This window comes from Pelophylax lessonae (assembly GCF_965119305.1).
Source record: "Pelophylax lessonae genome assembly, chromosome: 3".
NCBI classification, from domain to species: Eukaryota; Metazoa; Chordata; class Amphibia; order Anura; family Ranidae; genus Pelophylax; species Pelophylax lessonae.
The window spans coordinates 643,922,493-643,944,903 of NC_138770.1; the positions used below are offsets into that span (position 1 = coordinate 643,922,493).

A 22,411-nucleotide genomic window follows, 5' to 3' on the forward strand; every position below is an offset into this window, starting at 1 on the left:
CGGACAGATCGGACCCTTGACTGACATTTTTGACACTTTTGGGGGTACCAGTGACATTACTACAGTAATCAGTGCTATAAATATGCACTGTTACTGTAAAAATGACACTGCGAGGGAAGGGGTTAACTTTATTGGAAAGGGAGGGGTTAAGTGTGTCCCTAGGGGCGTGCTTCTAACTGTGATTGGATGTGGCTTGTGATGTAACAGCACAGAGATCTACGGTCCTACATAGCAGGACCGTATGATCTCTGCTGTTACACAGGGGAGAAAGAGAGGCGGCTTTGTTTACATTAGCCGCCTGCCTTTCTCCCAGTGTAACCGACGATCGCAAGTGACCGGCGGACATCGGGTCCACCGGTCACTCGCGCGGGGGGGGGGGGGGGTCCGTGAGGGAGCGTGCCTCCGGCTGCGCACGCTCGCTCCCTAGAGCCTCACAGGCTAGTGATGTACCCATACGTCACTTTGCCTGTGAGGGGCTGACTGGCGCCGTATATAGTCGTGCGGCAGTCGACAAGTGGTTAAAGGTGTCCATGGGTAATGCACTATGTGTTTGCGCCTCCTTTTCTCTTTCATGTGCTTATGTTTGGAGTTCCCTGCCAGAGGAGAACGGCACGCCTGTCATCCCCATCGGTGTGAGCCCTTCCATGAATCGCTTGATTAAAAAGTAGTGTTTTTGGTGCTCAGATGCAGTAAAGATCCACTTTAACCACATGCCGACCACCCCACGCAGATTTACTGCGGCAGGACGGCTTGGCTGCGCATTATCACGTAGATCTAAGTGATAATGTGCATAAGGTTTCAGCGGCGCGAGCTGCGCTCCCGCTGTGATTAGACACAGCGGGAGCAAGACCGCGGGAGGAGCGGGCGCGATCGCCGTCGGTCTCCTGCTATCTTCGGCTAGAATGAGAGAAGAGCTGTCTGCTTATGTAAACAAAGCAGGCGGCTCTCCTGCCAGAGAGGCAGGGAAAGATCGTGTGATTCAGCTAAGCTGAATCACCAATCTCTCTCTGCCTCTGTCCAACCCATCCCCCCACACAGTTAGTAAGCACAAAAAGGAACACATTTAACCCATTGATCACCCCCAGTGTTAACCCCTTCCCTGCCGGTGTCATTTATACAGTAACAGTTCATAATATTTAGCACTGATTACTATATTAATGTCACTGGTCCCCAAAAAATATCAAAAATGTCAGTTAGGTGTCCCATCTGTCTGACGCAATGTCGCAGTCCCGATAAAAATTGCTAATCGCCGCCATTACTAATAAAAAGAAATAAAAAGTCCATAAATCTAACCCATAGTTTGTAAACGCTTTAACTTTTGCGCAAACCAATTAATATTCTTAGACTGTAAGCTCTAACGAGCAGGGTCCTCTGATTCCTACTGTATTAAAGTGTATTGTATTTGTGCTGTCTACCCTCAAGTTGTAAAGCGCTGCCTAAACTGTCGGTGCTATATAAATACTATATAATAATAATAATATACGCTTTTTGGGACTTTTTTTTTTACCAAATATATGTAGCGGAATACAAATTGGACAAATTAGATTTTTTTTTTAAATTTGGGAGTGTTGTATAGCAGAAAGTAAAAAATATTGTGTTTTTTTTTTTTTTCAAAATTGTCGGTCTTTTTTTGTTTATAGCGCAAAATCTAAAAATCGCACAGGTAATCAAATACCACAAAAAGAAAGCTCTATTTGTGGGAAAAAAAGGACATCGATTGTATTTGGGTACAGCATCGCGCGTCGCACGACCGCGCAATTGTCAGTTAAAGCAACACAGTGCCGAATGGCAAAAAATGGCCTGGTCATTAGGGGGTAAAACCTTCTGGAGCTGAAGTGGTTAATAAACATTTTTTTTTGAGGAATGATCCTTTTTTTGAAGTTATGAATTAGATTGTAACATGTCCATCAGAAAACATTTATGGGTATCTCCATCATCGCCAATTTATTTCCATGTAGCATTTGCTTGTCTAAGGCTTTCTGTCCTTCGGTTTGTATATATCCTTCCCAGTGTCTCTGTGACAAAGCTTTCGTCTTTGCATATTTCAATACAATTCTTCTGCTGCTCTCACTCTTGTGCTGTCATCGAGGTCAGTAGAGGCGCGGTATTTCCAGTGTGATTGATTCTAACACCTTGTCCATATGACTTTCATGCTCAACCAAGAGAATTTAATTCCTGTATGAATGTGTCACCGTGGTCGTTATCAGCATACATTGTATGTCCAGACCATGACTTCCATGTGTAACGTCTTCCTGGACTTATTCCAAGCTGGAGAAGAGAAGACATTGCAGCGGGTAAACTATGAGCTATACACAGATGTGACACATTGCAGATCACCCAGAGAACAGCAGACAGCTTTCTTTATTGGGTTCAATAATTTGCCCTGGGAAATCGATACAGGAAATGCATTCCAGAGAATTAGATAGTAGAATAGTAATGAAACAAATATAAACAAATGTCAATAAAATCATCCAATCCAATTTTACAAACCATGAATACAATCAAATTTGCTTGGATAATAGCACAGGGTTTGCTGGTGTTAGAAGAGGTCTACAAGTGATCTCTTAATAGTTGGATGAAGGAGAAAGGTTGGGACTTTAAATGAGGCTCATACCCTGATGTGCATACACATACAGTAAACCCCCCTCCATTGCGGGGGTTACGTTCCGGACCCAGCCGCGAAAAGTGAAATTCCGCGAAATAGAAAAACCCTATTAAAATGCATTGTAGGCATGTTTTTTTACTGTCACTGTACGTGTAGAAGCATTTTAAGGTCTTTAAACACACTTTTAAAACAATAGAAACTCATCTAAACACATAAAAGATACTAAGAGACAGAGCAAGAGCTATGGAAAACACAAAAATATTTCATTTTTAATGATTTATATAGTAAAATAACATTAGAAAAAAAAACGCGAATTACCGGGACCGCAAAAACTGAACCGCGATGGAGCGGGGGATTACTGTATATCTATTTTTGTCCATCATGTCTATTTATTATTCTATTCATCCATTTATGTCTTTTCAATTTGTCATGGCTTTATCATATCACCCATGTACCCAGTTATTCTATGTATGCTCCAATTTTATCAATACAATGTTACTATCTATTCAGGGGCGTAACTACAGGGGTTGCAGGGGTTGCAATTGCAACCGGGCTCCATGCTCCAGGGGGCCTGTGTGGCTCCCCTGTACACATGGATAGGATAGGATGTCACAATAGAGAACCAGGAAGGGGTCGGTAAATATGTAATTTACCAGCTTCCTTTTCTGAATGGACAGAGTCATAGTCAGTGACATTGTAATAATACAATTAAAATACCAAAAAATAAAAACTACCAGTGGATGAACTACCAGGATCGCAAAGGTCACACTTGCGACCGGGCTCTGGTATTCCACCACCGTGGGGAGGCCCCAAGATGGCAGGAAGGGAGCCCACTGCAGAACTTGTGAAAGGGTCCCGCTGGGGGACCGTAATAAAGGGCCCCAGGATCAGTGGGAAGAGCCCCAGACTTGAAGGGAAGGGCCCCAGCCAGGGGTCCGGTGGGGCCCTTCATGGTTTCTTGCATCGGGGCCCTGAAGGTTCTAGTTACGCCTCTGTATCTATTTACAGAATTTAATAAATACTTGATTACGGTATATGTTTATCCTCTTCTTGCACGTATTTACTACTTTCGTGAATTATACCTATGGGTGGAGGCACACCTCCTTTAACCACTTAAGCTCCAGCCCTATTTCGGATATTTTTTGTTTACAAGTTAAAACCAGTATTTTTTCCTAGAAAACTACTTAGAACCCCAAAACATTATATATATTTTTTTAGCAAAGACTCTGGAGAATAAAATGACGGTCATTGCAAAAATTTTTGTCACGCGGTATTTGCGCAGCGGTCTTTAAAACGCCATTTTTTTGGGAAAAAATTTGAAAAATCACATTTCACTGCATTTAAAAAATACTTAACAGTAAAGTTAGTCCATTTTTTTTGTATATTGTGAAAGATGATGTCACGCCGAGTAGATACCCAACATGTTACGGTTTAAAATTGCGCCCCCCCCCCCGTGGGATGGCGACAAACTACGGTCAATAGAGATCTCAATCAGCGACGCTTTAAATTTATTTAAAGGTTACCAGTTTAGAGTTAGAGTGTAGCTCTTTTTTTTAAATTATTGCCCACGCTCTGGCGATCGCGGCGATACCTCACATGTATGGTTTGAACAGCGATTTTATTCGTGGCTCGACTTCCGTATACGTTTTTTTTTGTGCGCGAGCTAACGGTGACGGGGCGGCTACATTTTTTTTTTTCCTATTTATTTTTTCTTTTTTTTAACTTTATTACAGGTTTTTTTAAAAAAAAAAAAAAAAATCTGATCACTTTTATTGCTGTCACAAGCAATGTAAACATCCCTTGTGACACCAATATGTAGCGACAGGTACACTTTATGGAGGGATCGAGGGTCTAAAACACCCTAGACCCCTCCACTACACTTCCATGTATGCAAGGCGTTTTTGCATACAGCCGTTTTTCAAATTTGCCGCCTTTCGCAGCACAGTAACCCGGAAGTGACGTCATGGACGCTGCCTCCGGGTTACGTCATCGGAGACCCGATCGATGTCATTTCCGGCATTCATCGGGACTCCATCCAGCCGGCAGACTTGCCGGCTGGGTGCTCGGGGCTCCCGGTGGGACGGGACCCCCGAGCAAAGCCACGGAAGCGGCGGGAGGGGGGGGACGTCCCCTCCCGCTCACCCGGGTAACGATCGAGAGGCTCCCGAGCCGCATTGGTCATTACCGACGGAAAGCCGACCGTCGGCTTTAAACCACGGTACCTGGATGATGCCTCTAGCTAGAGGCATCATCCCGGTATACCCCCACAAAGTCTGCCGACGTATGGGTACGTCAGTATGCGGTAAGTGGTTAAAGTCCCAAACCTCTCTCTCTTGTTTCTCTTAATAGTTGGAAGCAATGCTTCTGATTTATTGTGGTAAATGTGAGACAGCGCTCAATATTGTGAATCAAATTTGAATATGTAAATAAATTAGTGAATAAATGAAATACACAAATCACAAAAAATCACAAAAAAACACAATCAGTGAAAAGAAAAAAAGGGGGATTTTATCCCCAAAGTGCCCAAATATTAAAGTGATTGTGCATATATTGGCAGTCTTTGTAATTCCAAAGTGCAGGTGTAAAAACGTGCAGCAAAAACAATTATGTGCTCATTCTTAAAGTGCTTCATGTGCAGCAAAATTGCATTTCTTCATGCAAATGGGGAATCCTTCACCTGTTGCTCAGCTCACTTACCAGACGACCCCTTGGGGTCTAATGTAGGTAAATGGAATCTCTTACTCCTAGTGTTTCCTATCTCCCCGCTGGAAAATATCCAGGATCTCCTACGGCTGGTTACAAGGGCTGGCTCTGGATCCCAATCTCCGTCCCGTTCAAATGTAGGGCAGTATTAGCATGACATAAAAGATGCAAAGAATCTCATGGTGTAGCATGCATAAATTCCGGTTTAATAAAAGAAAGTAGTCACTTACAATTTGAGTTTCATAGAATCACCTGAAAAACAGCGCCGCAGCCAGTTTGCATTCCGGCTGTGTTCCAGAATCCAGAAGTGACGTAGGGTGTAGCACGGGACCCGACGCGTTTCGTCATCAAGCGTATGACGTCATTCTGATTTATTGTCAGGCCATAAAGGGTTAACTCGTATGTGAAGAGAAGTACTTTTGAGGTGCTATGGAAAATGGTAACTGGTCCTCCACCATGCATATGTTAAAATGCATATCAAAATGTTGGTTGAGGTGTTTGGGACCCACACACCATCTTTCATATGTAGAATTTAAAGAAAACCTGTAGGACAGCCGCTCTCAACCAGAGTTCTGTGCGCGCATTTCAATAACATAAATATGATTGAATTTTACGGCTGAAAAAGGAGATGCTCAAACAAGAGTATCGCGTGTAAGAGGCCTAACTGTGCTAGTGCTGTATATACCATACCTGTGCTAGTGCTGTATATACCGTATCTGTGCTAGTGCTGTATATACCGTATCTGTGCTAGTGCTGTATATACCATATCTGTGCTAGTGCTGTAGATACCATAACCTGTGCTAGTGCTGTAGATACCATACCTGTGCTAGTGCTGTATATACCGTATCTGTGCTAGTGCTGTAGATACCAAATCTGTGCTAGTGCTGTATATACCGTATCTGTGCTAGTGCTGTATATACCGTATCTGTGCTAGTGCTGTAGATACCAAATCTGTGCTAGTGCTGTATATACCGTATCTGTGCTAGTGCTGTATATACCGTATCTGTGCTAGTGCTGTATATACCGTATCTGTGCTAGTGCTGTATATACCATACCTGTGCTAGTGCTGTATATACCATACCTGTGCTAGTGCTGTATATACAGTATCTGTGCTAGTGCTCTAGATTGACATCATCTTGGGAAATATTCACTTTGCCTTGCTGTTTTTTGCTTTGCTATTCTGTATCCACATTTTTTTAGAGCCAAAAGCCTTATTCCAGATCACTTGTTTGAGCGCAAGCTTTTGCGCAGTTTCTTTTACCAAATTCTAGCATTATCCTGAGAAGCTCTATGCTGAGTATTTGCATATAGACAGGTAACATCTTCTACAGCTTTGCATAAACACTTGATTCCCTGATCATGAAAGCGCGGAACGTAGAGGGATTACAGGATTGCCTATTCTGAGAAAAGAAGCGAGTTAAGTCTAAACAAATCCCTAAACAAGCCTGCCTTTCATTTATCCATTCCTGATTGTATCAGCAGCGCTGTGCAATGATACTTCCTCCTCTAAATGATCCAGCATGATGTATCGCTATGTGAACTGAATTACTATTGATTGCTATGGCTGGACAGAATGTGGGGAGTGCGCACACAGGGAATTAATGTCATGTCTCATTCTCCCCCGCCCTGGCTCATTCATTAAATAACCTGACAGAAGGTTGTCTGCCGGCTTCAACAGGGGATTCCAAATAGAACTGGAACACTGAAAGGATAATGTAACCTCCAGTTTATTTTGCCTTAAATGGACAGCGAAACATATGGGCAGAGTTTTGGTGTGCCAGGAATATGTGTGCACATTAGAAAAAGCAGAGAGGCAGTGAAGGGCATTCAGCTCTGCAAAATTACACTGTATTTTACTTATTACACGGCACAATCAGAATAATAAATCTTAAAGTGGAGTTCCGGCCTCAAATACCTTTTTTAACTAAAAATACCCCTATAATACTAATCCATCGCCCTATACAGAACCGCTATTCTCATACTTACAAGGTGTACAGTATTGGATTTTAGTCAAAATCTTACTTTTAAAAACTCTGTTTGGGCGCGGCCATCTTGGATGTGGGCATCTGAAGCCGCAGTGTAATCTGCTGTGTCCTTCTTCCTGATTCCAGGGAGTGTTCTGGGAGTTATTCCTGATTCCAGCCTCCTGGGAGTGATGACAAACAGCTCCCAGGATGCAATGCAAAGGTGGAAGTGATATCGGTGGCTGTGGCCACAGAGGGGGGAGAAGGAGGAAATACAATCAAAAATGCCCTGAAAATAAGGTAAGGGACCCCCAAAAACAATTTAAAAAATGCCCAATTGTTGATCAGCATAGCGAGCACTCCAGGAATCACTAAAGTTGCAAAATAGGCCGGAATTCCACTTTAAAGTTATACAAAAATGAAAATTTAAAGAGTAACTCCACTTTTGTAGAGAAAAAAACATTCCCCTCTGGGTGATTAATGTACAGGGTCCGGTACCGCCGACCACGCTGACCACCATGAGGGTGAAGGGTTGTGAGGCCGAGATCCTTCTGCAGACATGCCGCTATTCTGTGCAGGCGCCGCCATTGTCTGGTAGATCGCACGAGGCCGCAATTTTGGTGTAGCCTCGTGTCTCCAGCATGGGGGCGGCCATGTTTGAGGTGACTCAAACACCTCGTGGAGCCAGGGGGAGGCGCCGGCAGGCGTGTTAAGGGGCGGAGCCGCCTCCTTTACCCAGGAAATAGGGCCAAAGACTTCCTGTCTGTAACAGGACAGCACTGAGCAAGCTGATGAAAACTTCTGTGCATCAGGGATGAGCCTTGGGGTCTCTCTCTCGCTCTCTGTGGGGTCCAAAAAGGCAGGTAACACTGAGGGGGCGCTGTTGCAACTGGGGGACACAAAAAAAAAAAAAAAAGTTTTTTACTTTGTCATTTTTTGTCGCTGGCAAGTGTCTTGTATTATCATTGACCCTGCCGCATAGGTATCCCCCACCTGATCCCCTCAAGGTGGCCGCAGGACCCTCCAGTACCCCACTTGTTTTTAATGCATTATCGTCAGTTTTGGAGTCTTTGGTATCCCGGGTGGAGGTGGCCTGTCAGGGACGGGGGTCAAGAAGCGACCCCCGCCTACCCCTATTGTTTATCAGATACTTCAGATACGGATTCGGAGCTGGTCAATACAGTTGCAGGTCCCTCCTAGGGGGCTGTTGTCTCAGGTAAGATCTCCTCAGCAGTAAGGAGCAGGTTTCTGCCTCCGCCATAGCACAAGAGTGGTGGATGCACTAGTTGTGTCCGTCCGGGAAACCTTTAGTCTTGAGGTTACACCGGCAGAGGTAGCTGAGACTGAGATTCCTTTTTGGTACTTGTTAGCCTACCAAAAGGGCGAAGGATTTTCCTTTACCCAAATGGGGTCGTTTTGAAACGAACCCCTGTTATTTCCAAACGCATGACTAGGTGCTATCCGTTTGAGGAATTCCTCTTTAGAGGATAGACGGTACCACCTGCTGTCTTGCCACAGACTGTTAGGATAAAAGGACCTCGTAACTAACGAGGACCTTCCTTTTCTGCTCATAAAGAGTTGTTCGTTCCGCGAGGGCGGGCGATAAGGCGAAACCCTCCAAAGCCCCTTTAGAGGGGTTTCAAAGGGCGCTGGTCGGCTAAACAAAAAGTCCGGCTCAGCCAAGCCTGAAGAATACAGCCTGATGCGCCCCTACCCATCTCTGGGGTGGGGGGGATGTCTTCACTGGTTTCTGGAGGACACAGGATCGAGTTTCGATCACTTCCACCGGTGCGATTCTTTCCTTCTAACATTGAACGGTTTCAGGGGTTCTATTCGAACCTATTCACAATGCCCAGGAAAGAGGGCAAGGTGCGTCCAAATCTGGACTTGGGAAGAAATAGAGTCCATCCGTACAGTGGTGGCCTCCCTGCATCAAGGGGATTTCCTGGCGTACATAGACATTTAGGAGGCCTATCTTTATATCCCCATCATCGCAGGACATCAGCGTTTTTTCGCTTTCCCAAAGTCATCCCTGGTTCCCACCAGGAGACTGAACTATCTGGGCCTAAGGTTGGATACATCCTGGGCAAGAGAGTTTCTCCTTGCGGAGAAACTCCAGAAGGTTCAGTCAACGATTCAGATGTTGCTGTCCGTCAGTTGGCTGGGACTGATGGTGGCCTTCTTAGAGGCAGTACCGTATACCCAGTCTCATACCCGAATTCTCCTGAAGGAGATTCTTTTTTAATAGGAATCAGAATTCCGATTCCCTGGACAATCGGATCCGGCTGAGCGAGCGGACCAGGAAGTCTCCGATGCTCAACCAGGGGAAGTCATTTCTTCCGATAGTATCCAGATTACCAATAAGGGTATCGGAACTGAGAGCGATCAGATTTTGTCTGATTTACTGGATCGAGCAGCTCTAGAGCAGCCCGATTCGGATCCAATTGCATATGGCCTCTTCATCCAGAGGTTTTTCACTAGCTGTCCCTTCATTGGGACATCCCGGATGTGGATCTGTTGGCACCTTGGCTCAACAGGAAGGTGCGGAGGTTTGTAGCTCGCACCGCGATCCTCTAGCGGACGCAACAGAAACGCTGATTGCCCCGTGGGGGCAGTATCAGCTACGGCATGCCTTCCATCCTCTCAAGTTGCTGCGGGAACTTCTTCGCAGGATAGAGGTGGAGGGAATTCCAGTTATTCTGGAAATTCCGGACTGACCTCGTCGAGCCTGGTACGCCGACTTGGTGAGGCTAGTCGCGGACGCTCCTTGGAGACTTCCTCTCAGGGGGATTGCGGTCTCAGGGACCGATCTTCCATCTTGCTTTACAGTCGCTGGCTTAATGGCCTGGCCATTGAGACCCAGGTACTGAAGGACAAGGGAGTGTCAGCTTCAGTTATTCCTACCTCCAGTTAAAGCAAGGAAAGCGACTTCCAGCACATGGAAGTCTTATATTGCGTGGTGTGAATCTATTGGATTTCCCCCACATACCTATTCGGTGACCCGAATTTTGGTCTGTCTGCAACAAGGGGTTGAGCAGAAACTATCCTTGAGCACGATCAAGGGTCAGGTTTTCGGCGTTAGCAATCTTCTCTCAAGAAACCTTTGGCTAATCATTCCTTGGTGCGGAATTTCATCCAGGGGGTGCGACATCTGGCTCCGCCAGTGCGCGCACCCTTACCGCCTGGGATCTTAATTTAGTGTGGTCGGTTCTTCAGAAACTTCTCTTTGAAGATATTAGGGAGATTCCCTTGCTTACATTATCCCAGAAGGTGGCCTTCTTGGTGGCCATTACTTCTGTACGCAGGGTGTCAGAACTGGCCGCATTATCCTGTCGTTCCCCAGATCTGGTGGTTCATAGGGATAAGGTGGTTCTTCTTCCTAATCCATCCTTCCTTCCTAAAGTGGTTTTCGTAAGACGGACTCACTTTTTGTGATCACGGATAGCCCTTGAAGGGGATTGCCTGTGTCTGCCGCGACCATATCTAGATGGATCAGTCAGACGGTGGTACAGGCTTATTCTATTAAGGGTCGGAATCCTCCGTTCCCTGTTAGGGCGCACTTCACTCGAGCGCTCAGTACTTCCTGGGCCTATCGCCATCAGACATCAGTGGTCCAGGTATGTAAGGTGGCCACCTGGTCGTCGGTACATACCTTTACAAAATTTTATAAGATTGATGTGATGGCATCGGCGGATGCCTCATTTGGCCGCAAGGTTTTGCAGGCCGCAATTTGAGGAGACCGGTGGTCTACCTCGGGGGTTTTTTTCTGTTGAAAAATTTCTGTTGAGTCTCATCACTGAGGATGAGCATTGTAAACTTCTAGTTGGCACCGGTTGGGCCTTCTAGATTGGATTTGATTTCCATTTTCCCACCCCTCATTTGTGGTACTGCTTTGGGATGTCCCGAGGGTGTTGAATCACCGAGGACTACGTCTGTCAATGAGCGACAGAGAAAAACGGATTTTTGTAAAATCTTTCCGTAAAATCCTTTTCTCTTAGCTCATTGACAGACGTAGTACCTGCCCCTCTGTTTTTGAGTTGGGTTGGGTTAAATTCTCTAAACACTGCTTTGTGACATAACTGATTTGCTGTAGCAGAGAGAGAGAGGATATACCCTCTGGGACTGCCCCTAGGGTGTGGCCAGAACGTTTTCTTTCCTGTCTAGTCCTACTCCTGTAGAGGGCAGCATAACCCGAGGGTGTTGAATCACCGAGGACTACGTCTGTCAATGAGCTAAGAGAAAAGGATTTTACGGTAAGATTTTACAAAAATCCGTTTTTCTTTTTCACTCTGCAGCTGTTGTAATTTTCTGAAAATGCAATGCAATATGGCTACCTGGAGGAGTTCTGTACACAGAATGTATACTGACCACACCCCAGAAACATCATTTCCTGCTTGTGTAATTGGCTCCCCGATTTTCCCAGAAGTCTGCTTAACCACTTCCCGACCGCCCACCGCAGTTATACTGCGGCAGGCAGCCCCCCCTGCGCAAAGCGATGTAGGTATACGTCGGTCACACGCCTGCAGCTAGGGGGCGAGCGCACGCCGCTGCCCACGCGCTCCCGTCCCCACTCGTCAGCAGGAATCCCGAAGCACGGGGCAGGTGGCTCCAATTGCCGCCTGAAACCCGCGATCGTTCCCCGCTGAGAGAGAACAACGGTCAGGTGTTGTAAACACAGCTGACCGTTCTTCTCCCTGGAATGATCATAGCGCCCCTGTGATCCTTCTATATAGGATCACAGGTCTCTGTCATCATTTCACAAGCCACACCCCCACAGTTAGAAACACGCCCATAGGTACACATTTAACCCCTTGATCACTTACTGTGTTAACTCCTTCCCTGCCAGTGCCATTGTTACAGTAACAGTGCATATTTTTAGCACTGATTACTGTAGTAATGTCACTGGTCCCCCCAAAAGTGTCAAAAATGTCAGTCAGGGGTCCGATTTGTCCGGCGCAATGTCGCAGTCCCGCAAAAAAATTGCAGATCGCCGCCACTACTAGTTAAAAAAAAAAACAATAAAAATGACATAAATCTTTCCCTTAGTTAGTAGACACGATAATTTTTGCGCAAACCAATCAAAATACGCTTTTTGCGATTTTTTTTTTTTTTTGCCAAAAATATGTATCAGAAAACAAATTGTCCTAAAATGTTAAAAAAATTTGATTTTTGATTTTTTGGGAATGTCAAATAGCAGAATGTGAAAAATATTGTTTTTTTTTTTTTCAGAATTGTCGCTCTTTTTTTGTTTATAGCGCAAAAATAAAAATCACGCAATTGTCCGTTTAATTAATGCAGCGCCAAATTGCAAAATATGGCCTGGTCATTAACCATCTTAGCAGTATTCCTAAGCGCGGCTCGGGGTTAAATTTCAGAGCTGAAAGTGGAAACCTCGAGCCACACTCGGGGTACCGCCAGAAGCATCGCTGGATCCTGAAAGCGGGGTTACTTACCTTGTCACCGGGATCCAGCGATGTATCCCAGGGGTGTCTAGCAGCGGATCTTCCCCCCGATCCTCTCCGTGCCCCGGCTTCCGTCTCCTGCGACGTGACGTTCACAGGGGGGTGGAACCGGCGGCAAATTCAAATGTAAAACACACCAAACACACTGATACATTGCAAAATAAAAAAAATCACATTTGTTTGCCCCCCAGTGCCCTTTCCTGCAGTTTTACTGTACTTTTTATGTATGTGTATATATATATATATTTATATGTGTGTGTGTGTATATATATATATATATATATATATATATATATAATATATGTATACATATATACATACATACTTTAACTTATTTATAGTTTTTTATTATATTATAATTTATGATTTTGTGTTTCAAACTTTATCATACCGGAGATGTTATAAAGAAGAACGCACAGTAAAAAAAAATCATATGTAAATAGTTGGTTTGGGTTGCTCATTCTTAAGAATTACATGCAAAATATTGGTACCGCTTTCAGCACCTAAAATCCGAAAGAATCATACCGCCAGGGAGGTTAAGGGGGAAAATACTTCCGGTCCAGAAGTGGTTAATAGACTAAACTTTTGTAGGTTATATTTCCTTTTTCACTCAAAGCAGAATAAAGGAGGAAATAGAGCACCTGTGTTTAGAAACTTCCTCTTTACTTTCATCTGTGTCTCCGTTTTCACATGCAGATCCATCAGTCTTATTCATGGTAACTTAGGAACTTGTGATAAACACCCAGCAGATACAACTTCATTATCACCAACATCAAGCAAACTTTCCTGTTGTACTACATTGTGACCCTGTACTGGAGATTATCACTATTGTTCTCTTCATCTTCAGCTCTTGGGAACTCACATTGTTGTGTTTATTTTTCCATCTAGTTTATTGTTCACCAAGACAAAACTGGAGTGCAAGCACAAAGGACCCGAGGAGGCTCTGATAACGTGCCGCCATATGTTATACCTGTGGCAGAAACTCTTTAACTATTCACAACTCAGGTAATTTTCATCTGCTGTTGACAATGACTGAAAACTGGGTCAGAAGAAAGCTTAGAATGTGCCAAGTGAACCTGTCATTAAAAATCTCACTTCAGTAACAGTGTACTGTACATGTTGGCATTATCAATCCATATCATTACTGTTTTGTGCTAAAGCTCAAGTTTAGTTGATTTATGTTGTTGTTTTTAATTAACCACTTAAGCCCCGGAAGATTTTACCCCCATTCCGACCAGGGGGTATTTTGCGATTCGGCACTGCGTGACTTTAACGGACAATTGCGCGGTCGTGCGACGCTGTACCTAAACGAATTTGGCGTCCTTTTTTTCCCACAAACAGAGCTTTCTTTTGGTGGTATTTGATCACCTGTGCGATTTTTTGATCACGCGCTATAAACAAAAAAAGAGCGTCAATTTTGCAAAAATAGCAATATTTTTCACATTTTTTTATATGAAATTCCCCCCAAAAAAAATTAAAAAATCAAAATTTTTTTACTTTTTCGGCCAATTTGTTTTATGCTACCTATGTTTGGTAAAAAAAATTGCAAAAAGCGTATTTTGATTGGTTTGCGCAAAAGTTATCGCGTTTACTAACAAAGGGAAAGATTTCTGTCATTTTTGTTGTTTTTTTTTTTTAACGTGTAATGGCGGCGATCTGCGATTTTTTTTGCGGTACTGCGACATTGGGGCGGACAGATCGGACCCTTGACTGACATTTTTGACACTTTTGGGGTTACCAGTGACATTTCTACAGTAATCAGTGCTATATATATGCACTGTTACTGCAAAAATACACTGGTAGTGAAGGGGTTAACTTTATTTGGGAGGGAGGGGCTGTGTGTATCCCTAGGGGCGTGCTTTCTACTGTGATTGGCTGGGACTTGAGCTGTATGGACACTGATCAACGGATCTACATACTAGATCCGAGTGATCAGTATCCTAACAGCAAGGAGAATGACAGGTGGCTTGTTTACACAAGCTGCCTGACATTCTCCCTCTCCCCCGCCGATCGCCGAGTGACCGGCGGACATCGGGTCCGCCGGTCACACGCGCGGGGGGGTCCGTGACCACGCAGGAGCGGGAGCGCGCCTCCGGGGGCGCGCGCTCGCTCCCTAGACCCTCACAAGCTAGTGACGTAGCCCTACGTCACTTTGCCTGTGAGGGGCTGACTGCCAACGTAGATCGGCGTTAGGCAGTCGGCAAGTGGTTAACACACGTTGCTTACATTCAATACAAAGTGTCCCTTGTGCTGCTGGCTGCTGTCCTAATTAAAATCTTCTGCCCTCTGGACCTGTCATAGGAATTCGTCAAGAGTGCCGACTATATCAGCAATAACGCTATGACCACTAACAAGCAAAGTGAATAACACTAATTGTCTTGTTACAATGATGTCTGAAAGTGGGTGGGATATATTAGGCAACAAGTGAACATGTTGCCCCTAAAGTTGATGCGTTGAAAGCTGAAAAAATGGGCAAGCGTAAGGATTTGAGGGACTTTAACAAGGGCCAAATTGTAATGGCTAGACGACTGGGTCAGAACAACTCCAAAACTGTAGCTCTTGTAGGATGTTCCCGGTCTGCAGTGGTTATATCCTACCAAAAGTGGTCCAAGAAAGGTAAATCCGGGAACCAGCAACAGGGTCATGGGCAGCTAATGCTCATTGATGCATGTAGTAGGCGAAGACTGGTCCATGTAGTCCAATCCAATAGAAGTGATACTGTAGCTCAAATTTCTGGAAAAGTTTATGCTGGTTCCGACAGAAAGGTGCCAGAACACACAGTGCATCGCAGACCAGTTAGGGTGCCCAAGCTAACCCATTTCCACAGCTAAAGGCTTCCACAAGGGGCATGTAAGCATCAGAACTAGACCACGGAGCAATGGAAGAAAGTGGCCTGGTCTGAAGAAATTCAAGAATGGCTTGACAAACACAACAATGAGTGCAAAGTGTTGATTTGGCTTCCAAATTCCCCAGATTTCAATTTAATTGAGCATCTGTGGGATGTGCTGAAAAACAAGTCTGATCCATGGATGCCCCACCTCGCAACTCACAAGGCCTAAATCATGGTCTGCTGTTAAAGTCTGGTGCCAGATACCACAGCATACCTTCAGAGGTCCAGTGGAGCTGATGCCTTGACAGTTGATGGTGGGTGGTCATAATGTTATGATTTATCGTGTATATATAAATATATATATATATATATATACACACACACACACACACACATACACTATATTACCAAATGTATTAGTATGCCTGCCTTTACACGCACATGAACTTTAATTGCATCCCAGTCTTAGTCCGTAGGGTTCAATATTACGTTGTCCCACCCTTTGCAGCTCTAACAGATTCAACTCTTCTGGGAAGGCTGTTCACAAAGTTTAGGAGTGTGTCTATGGGAATGTTTGACCATTCTTACAGAAGCGCATTTGTGAGGCCAGGCATTGATATGGATAAGAAGGCCTGGCTCTCAGTCTTCGCACTAATTCATTCTAAAGGTGTTATATTGGGTTGAGGTCAGGAGCTTAGGTGCAGGCCAGTTAAGTTCCTTCGCCCCAAACTCTATTTCTTTATGGACCTTCCTTTGTGCACTGGTGTGCTGTTATTTTGGAACAGGAAGGGGTCATCCCAAAACTGTTCCCACGAAGTTGGAAGTATGAAATTGTCCTAAATGTCTTGGTGTGCTGACGCCTTAAGAGTTCCCTTCACTGGAACTAAGGGGCCCTACAAAACAAACCCGCACCATAATCCCCCCCCCCTCAACCAAATGATCTGGACCAGTGCACAAGCAAGGTCCATAAAGACTTGGATGAGCGAGTTTGAGGGGAGGGAGAACATGACTGGCCTTCACAGAGTCCTGACCTCAACCCCATAGACCACCTTTGGGATGAATTAGAGCAGACTGCGAGCTAGGCCTTCTCGTCAACATCAGGGCCTGACCTCACAAATGTTCTTCTGGAGGAATGGTCAAACATTCCCATAGACACACTCCTAAACCTTGTGGACAGCCTTCCCAGAAGAGTTCAAACTCAATATTGAACCCTACAGACTAAGACTGGGGTGCCATTAATGTTCATGTGCGTGTAAAGGCAGGCGTCCCAATACTTTTGGTAATATATTGTGTGTGTGTGTGTGTGTATATATATATATATATATTAACAGTGCTGTGCTAAAAAGAAAAAAGTATAATAAAAAAAAATGTGAACACTTAGTGCCACCCACACATATGAATTGCAAAATATTGAATAAAGTGCAATGTGCAAAATATTCAAGAAGTTTGTGTTGTAGTCCAATTCTTGTAAAAAATAAAAGTCCCAAATAAAAAAGGAGAGATCGGAATCCCGGTACAATCGCTGTGGTTATGAATGATGACAGTCACAGTTCGTGTATCAATCGCCCCGTGTGAACATCCACCACCAAAAGGGATATTGTGCTTACCAGATTGTGTGGCCTCAGATATGGGGACTCAGAATCACGCTTTTATAGATCAGAAGTATTGTAGTTGGAAAACAATTCTGAGGGTCTCTCGTATCAATCTTGGGATAGGGTCACCTCTCAATTGAGCTTGTCATGTATTCCATTGGACCGTAAAAAAAATAAAATAACAAGAAGCTTCCACATATTGTAAAACTCCTCTGCTGCCACTTCCAGCAATGTCTCCTCTCTACTTCCTCCTGATTTGTCACTATATAAATGTATATCCATATAGTTCTGCATAAGCTTTTGGTTAAGTGGGGCCAGATTTACCATTAAGCACAGTAGCCTTTATGCCTTTTGATGGCAGAGACATTGGTGGAGATTTACTAAAACCGGTGCACACAGAATCTGGTGCAGCTGGGCATAGTACTTTATACTTCAGCTTGTTCAATAAAGCTTTGACAATAAAACCTGAAAGCTGATTGGTTACTATGCACAGCTGCACCAGATTATTTGTGCACCAGTTTTAGTAAATCCCTCACTGAGATGACTTTTCCCTGTATAGTTTCTCCCTGAGACAGTCAAATTATAGAAGCTTATCTTGATACTGTCACAATATTCTAAAACAAATCGGAACAACTGAAAAATTCTGCACAAATCAGATGATTCTGGCAAAAGGGAATTATTTGGGACATCAAAAATTGTGTGACTACAGGTTTAGAAATGGATAGAGGAGAAGGATTTGGGTGCTATGATAGATCCTAAGCTTAATAATAGCATGCAATGCCAAGCTGCGGTTTCCAAAGCAAGCAAACTCCTTTCTTGTATTACCAGAGGCATGGACTCCAGAGAGAGAGATATCATTTTGGCCCTGTACAAATCATCTGGAATATGCAGTTATGGGCACCAGTTCTTAAAAGGATATGGGGGAACTGGAGAAAGTGCAGAGAAGGGCAACCAAACTGATAAGAGGCATGGAGGAGCTCAGCTATGAGGAAAGGTTAGAGGAACTGAGTTTATTCTCTCTTGAGAAGAGGAGATTAAGGGGGATATGATCAACATGTATAAATACATAAGGGGTCCATATAGTGAACTTGGTGTTGAGTTGTTCACTTGAAGGTCAGCACAGAGGACAAGGGGGCACTCTTTACGTCTAGAGGAAAAGAGTTTCGTCTCCAAATACGGAACGGTTTCTTCACCAAAAATGTGGAATAGACTCCCTCCAGAGGTGGTTCTGGCCAGCTCACTATATTGCTTTAAAAAAGGCCTGGATTCTTTCCTGGGTGTTCATAATATAACTGAGTACTAATATTTATAGGTAAAGTTGATCCAGGGAATATCTGATTTCCTCTCGGGGTATCAGGAAGGAATTTTTTTCCCCTGCTGTAGCAATTTGGATCATGCTTTGCTGGGGGTTTTTTCGCCTTCCTCTGGATCAACTGCAGGTATAGTATTGTGTATATGGGATTTGTATGGTTGGGTTTTCTTTACTGTTTTTTTCTTATTGGTTGAGCCAGATGGACTTGTGTCTTCTTTCAGCCTGACTAACTGTGTAACTATATCCAGGCCTGGTTTTCACTTAATCGCAGGGCTTGTCATTCTACAGAAAAGACTATTATGATGTCTTGTGGTTGATTACTGAACATTTTTATGACTGCTATGTATTGCTACTTATGTTGTTCTAGTGACAGTGAGAAAGAGAGCAGTCTGGCTGACGTTCCCCTGACAAGAAAACATAGTGGGATGCACCTCGCTCTTCCAGAAGGTCATGACCAGGAGAATGGTAAGAAAATGTATGGGAAAGGGTGCATATGTAAAAATAGCATTGTCTGCAGCAATCAGCATTTATAGATGGATTAATTGCAGCTTTTTTTTTTATTCCTTTAAAGTGGAACTAAACCCTCCCATCCTTTACAGCCAAGGAAGGTGCAATGTTGGCCTCTGCTTGATCTTCAGTGACCATGGTGCTGCATGTGTGATCATTTACAACACCATGAAGAAGCAAAAGAAGTGGCTAGGACTTTTAAGGCACTTTAAACATTACAGATTACATGCAAACATCTCTAAAATCACACATCTTCTTTATTTAGCTACATTAAAAAGTCAATTATGGCTGTTCACCTAACAATCTAGGTAATGCTTAAAGGAGATGTATGGGAATTCGTTTTTACCCCCGTTTATACATTCCTAGGTGGATGCAGCATCATTCCGATGCTGCATCTGTCCCCCGGTGCCTCTACACTGAGACCCGACAGCTCCCCGAGCAGAGAGCTGCTGACTGTCAGTCACCGCTCTCTGCTTTGCCTCCTCCTCGCTCATTGAAGTGCTGGACTGTGGAAGGGGGCGGAGTGTCTGGCTGAGCCAGGTGTCGGTCCAGGCACCTGGCGGATCCCGACTCCATGGACGTGATGACGCTGTGCCGCCATCTGTGACGTCAGCTGAAAGCAGACTTCAGCCCACTCTCTGCTGAAAACGGGTCACGAGCTTTGGCTGTACATCTGCTTTAATAATCACTACAGCATATTACCATTGCTTCATTTAGTGTATAGATGACACAAAATAATGACTTATATTACCTATGACATATTTCATTTAGAAGCGACGTGACGCGTTTCAAACAGATGTCTTCTTCAGGGTTCCCTGTGGTACAATATATGATACAAGTTAGAGCGTGACAGCCATTTGTTGTTAAAAACTGCAAGCCTATGTGTCATGTGGTATATGCTGAAAATCAGAACGGCCGGCTAGAAGAGGGTCACAATGGTTGCATAAAATATGCCACAATGGAACTCTTCTGCAGTATCCTTGACGTAATAACGGTTCTCAAACAAGCCCAAAAGTATTGGAGAGCATCTTGGCCTCTCTTTGGTTTGCAGTGGCCATGGTGTTGCATGTGAGATCAGTTACAACACCAGCCATTTGGTGGCTTGACAGTTCGGTTGAGAGCACAAGCTAAATGTCCCAGGTATTCTTTAAATGTATGAAGTTTGGGAAGGGAAAGCCGCTCAGGTGATACTGAGTGAACCGGTGCTGATCAGATCCGTCATCCAGAAACCGTGCAAGCAAAGAAGTTGGACCGCACTCGGATACATGAAATCAAAATTGGTTCTTTATTCCTCATCAAATCCATACAGACGGTGCATTGAGAGACATGTCGGGTTGACGCGTTTCACGATATAGATAATCGCTTACTCGTAACCACACACTCGATGGTTATGAGGTTATGTGGTTATGAGTAAGCGATTATCTATATCGTGAAACGCGTCAACCTGACATGTCTCTCAATGCACCGTCTGTATGGATTTGATGAGGAATAAAGAACCAATTTTGATTTCATGTATTCGAGTGCGGTCCAACTTCTTTGCTTGCAATGCTTTGAATGTAACTGTTTTGGGAAATGGTTAAATCGATGGGTTTAGTTCTGCTTTTAGTTAAAAATAACACTGGTGAGGATGTTTATACTACACAAATACTGAAGTTTGTCTTAGGGCAAATGGGCTGCCCAGGGAGTGCAGGTGATGCTACATGTTGGTCATGATGAATGAGATTCCTGACTTCCATGGCTGATAATCTGAGCCTTCCACAAAGGTTTTATATTTAGATAAGGGTGCATAACTTTTTAAGGGATGTGGCTTGTGTTTTACTATGGTTAGGTGTGCATAGGCAGCCCGAGCTTCATCTTCCCCAATGTAAGCAGCCCTCTGATCCACTTCTTTAAGGGTTTGTTGAACCATGTAAGCAGAGCTCCCAAGTTGAACACTTGTGTATGCTTTTCTTGAGTGCAGTGGACATTATCATGTCCTATTCATACTCTTTCCTTTGAACCAGCTAAACAGCTAAATGCTAATGTGCACCTTGAATGCTTTTCTTGTCAGTTTCAGCAGGAGTTCTGTTTGACTCCCTTTGGGCTGCTGTCAATGTAGCCAGGGTAGGTAGAACTTTGGTTGTCTCCAACAGCCAGGGTTGCCAACCCTCCGTAATTTTATGGACAGTTTGTAAAAAACAACCCTTTTTCCCCATCTGTAAATGTCCATGGATGGGACAAACTGTCCGTAAAGAAAAACAAAGGCTGACTTCCCCTGTAGTCTCTAGCTCCAGGGCAGTTTGCACAGTCCCCTCTGAAATCCTGCTCACTGCCCGCTGCTGTCAAAATTATTAGTTGCTAGGACTGCGTAGCATCCTAGCAACCAATAAAAAGCTTGCACAGCCCGGAGGAGAATGTAACTTCCTCTACCTGTCCAGGCTTGCTTCACCTCACTTCTGCCCTGTGAGAACGGAACCGAAAGTCTGCCGGACTCCAGAGGGTGACTCAACCCCCCAGAACAATGAATGGTGTAAGAGGAGAGTGGGTAGGGGCACAGACAGGGAGTGAGAGGTCTCATTGTGCTGTGTGTGTGTGGAGGACTGATGGCAGGCAGCCCACTATGCAGGTATTTCGAGTTTTGTCTGTGGGGGACTAAAGAATGGCAACCCACTATGCTGGGGCCCCTCAGTCCCCCACAGAGGCTCCTTATCTGGTTGATGGTGGTGCAGAGACAAAAACAGAGGACTGTGGGTTGTACAAAGACAGCGCTGGACTTCTTGGGCTGGTAAGCATGTGTTTTTTTTTTTTAAGTCCGCAGCTACAGTACTTGAAGCAGCTGACTGTTACTTTTTTTTAAATGCTGGTCAAGTTCCTCTTAAAGCATATTTGACATACCCCCTGCTAAGTTGGAGTATGAGCTCTCCAAGCAGTGGGGAGCTTTGCTGATTAGGGCTGACTCCGCAGGGGCGTGTTGAACCTTTTCAGAAAGAGACCAACCACTTCCATGCAAAGCGGGGATGGCTTTCCCTGCCCTACCCCCAGATGGTTGCAGAAAACAAAAATTTTCGTTATGTAGGGCTGGCCTTAGGCCCCTTGCACACAGGCATCATAATTTGCTGATGTTTACTCAGGATATTGTTGACAGAAAGTCCCTGAGTAAATAAAACGTGTAAAGACCTTAGTAATGTTTAGTATAGGGGAGTAAAGGTGCATACGCGTGTAGATGAGTATAGATAATCAAAGAAAGTGCAGTGCTAAACCAAATCGCAAAATAAAAATCCCATAATAAACTGAACAAAAAAATGTGAAGAAATATGTAAAATAACAGCAATAATAAAATGAGAATGCAGTCCAAGGTAATAAGGTCCACAGAATAGAAAACATATATCCCAGTGCAGTGAATAGTCGCAGAACAGGGTCATGCCACCTTCTGTGCACCAATCCTCAATGTGAAAAC

At 44.3% G+C, this 22,411-nt stretch overlaps 1 protein-coding gene across 1 annotated transcript in view; it reads left to right on the forward strand.

The window, feature by feature from the left end:
* TTC7A (tetratricopeptide repeat domain 7A) overlaps positions 1-22,411 on the forward strand; it is a 596,795-nt gene that overhangs the window by 420,905 nt on the left and 153,479 nt on the right. The window contains exons 16-17 of the mRNA XM_082252340.1: positions 13,623-13,739; positions 18,836-18,933. Coding sequence (XP_082108466.1) covers positions 13,623-13,739; positions 18,836-18,933 — 215 coding nt within the window. The remainder of the gene's footprint in view (positions 1-13,622; positions 13,740-18,835; positions 18,934-22,411) is intronic.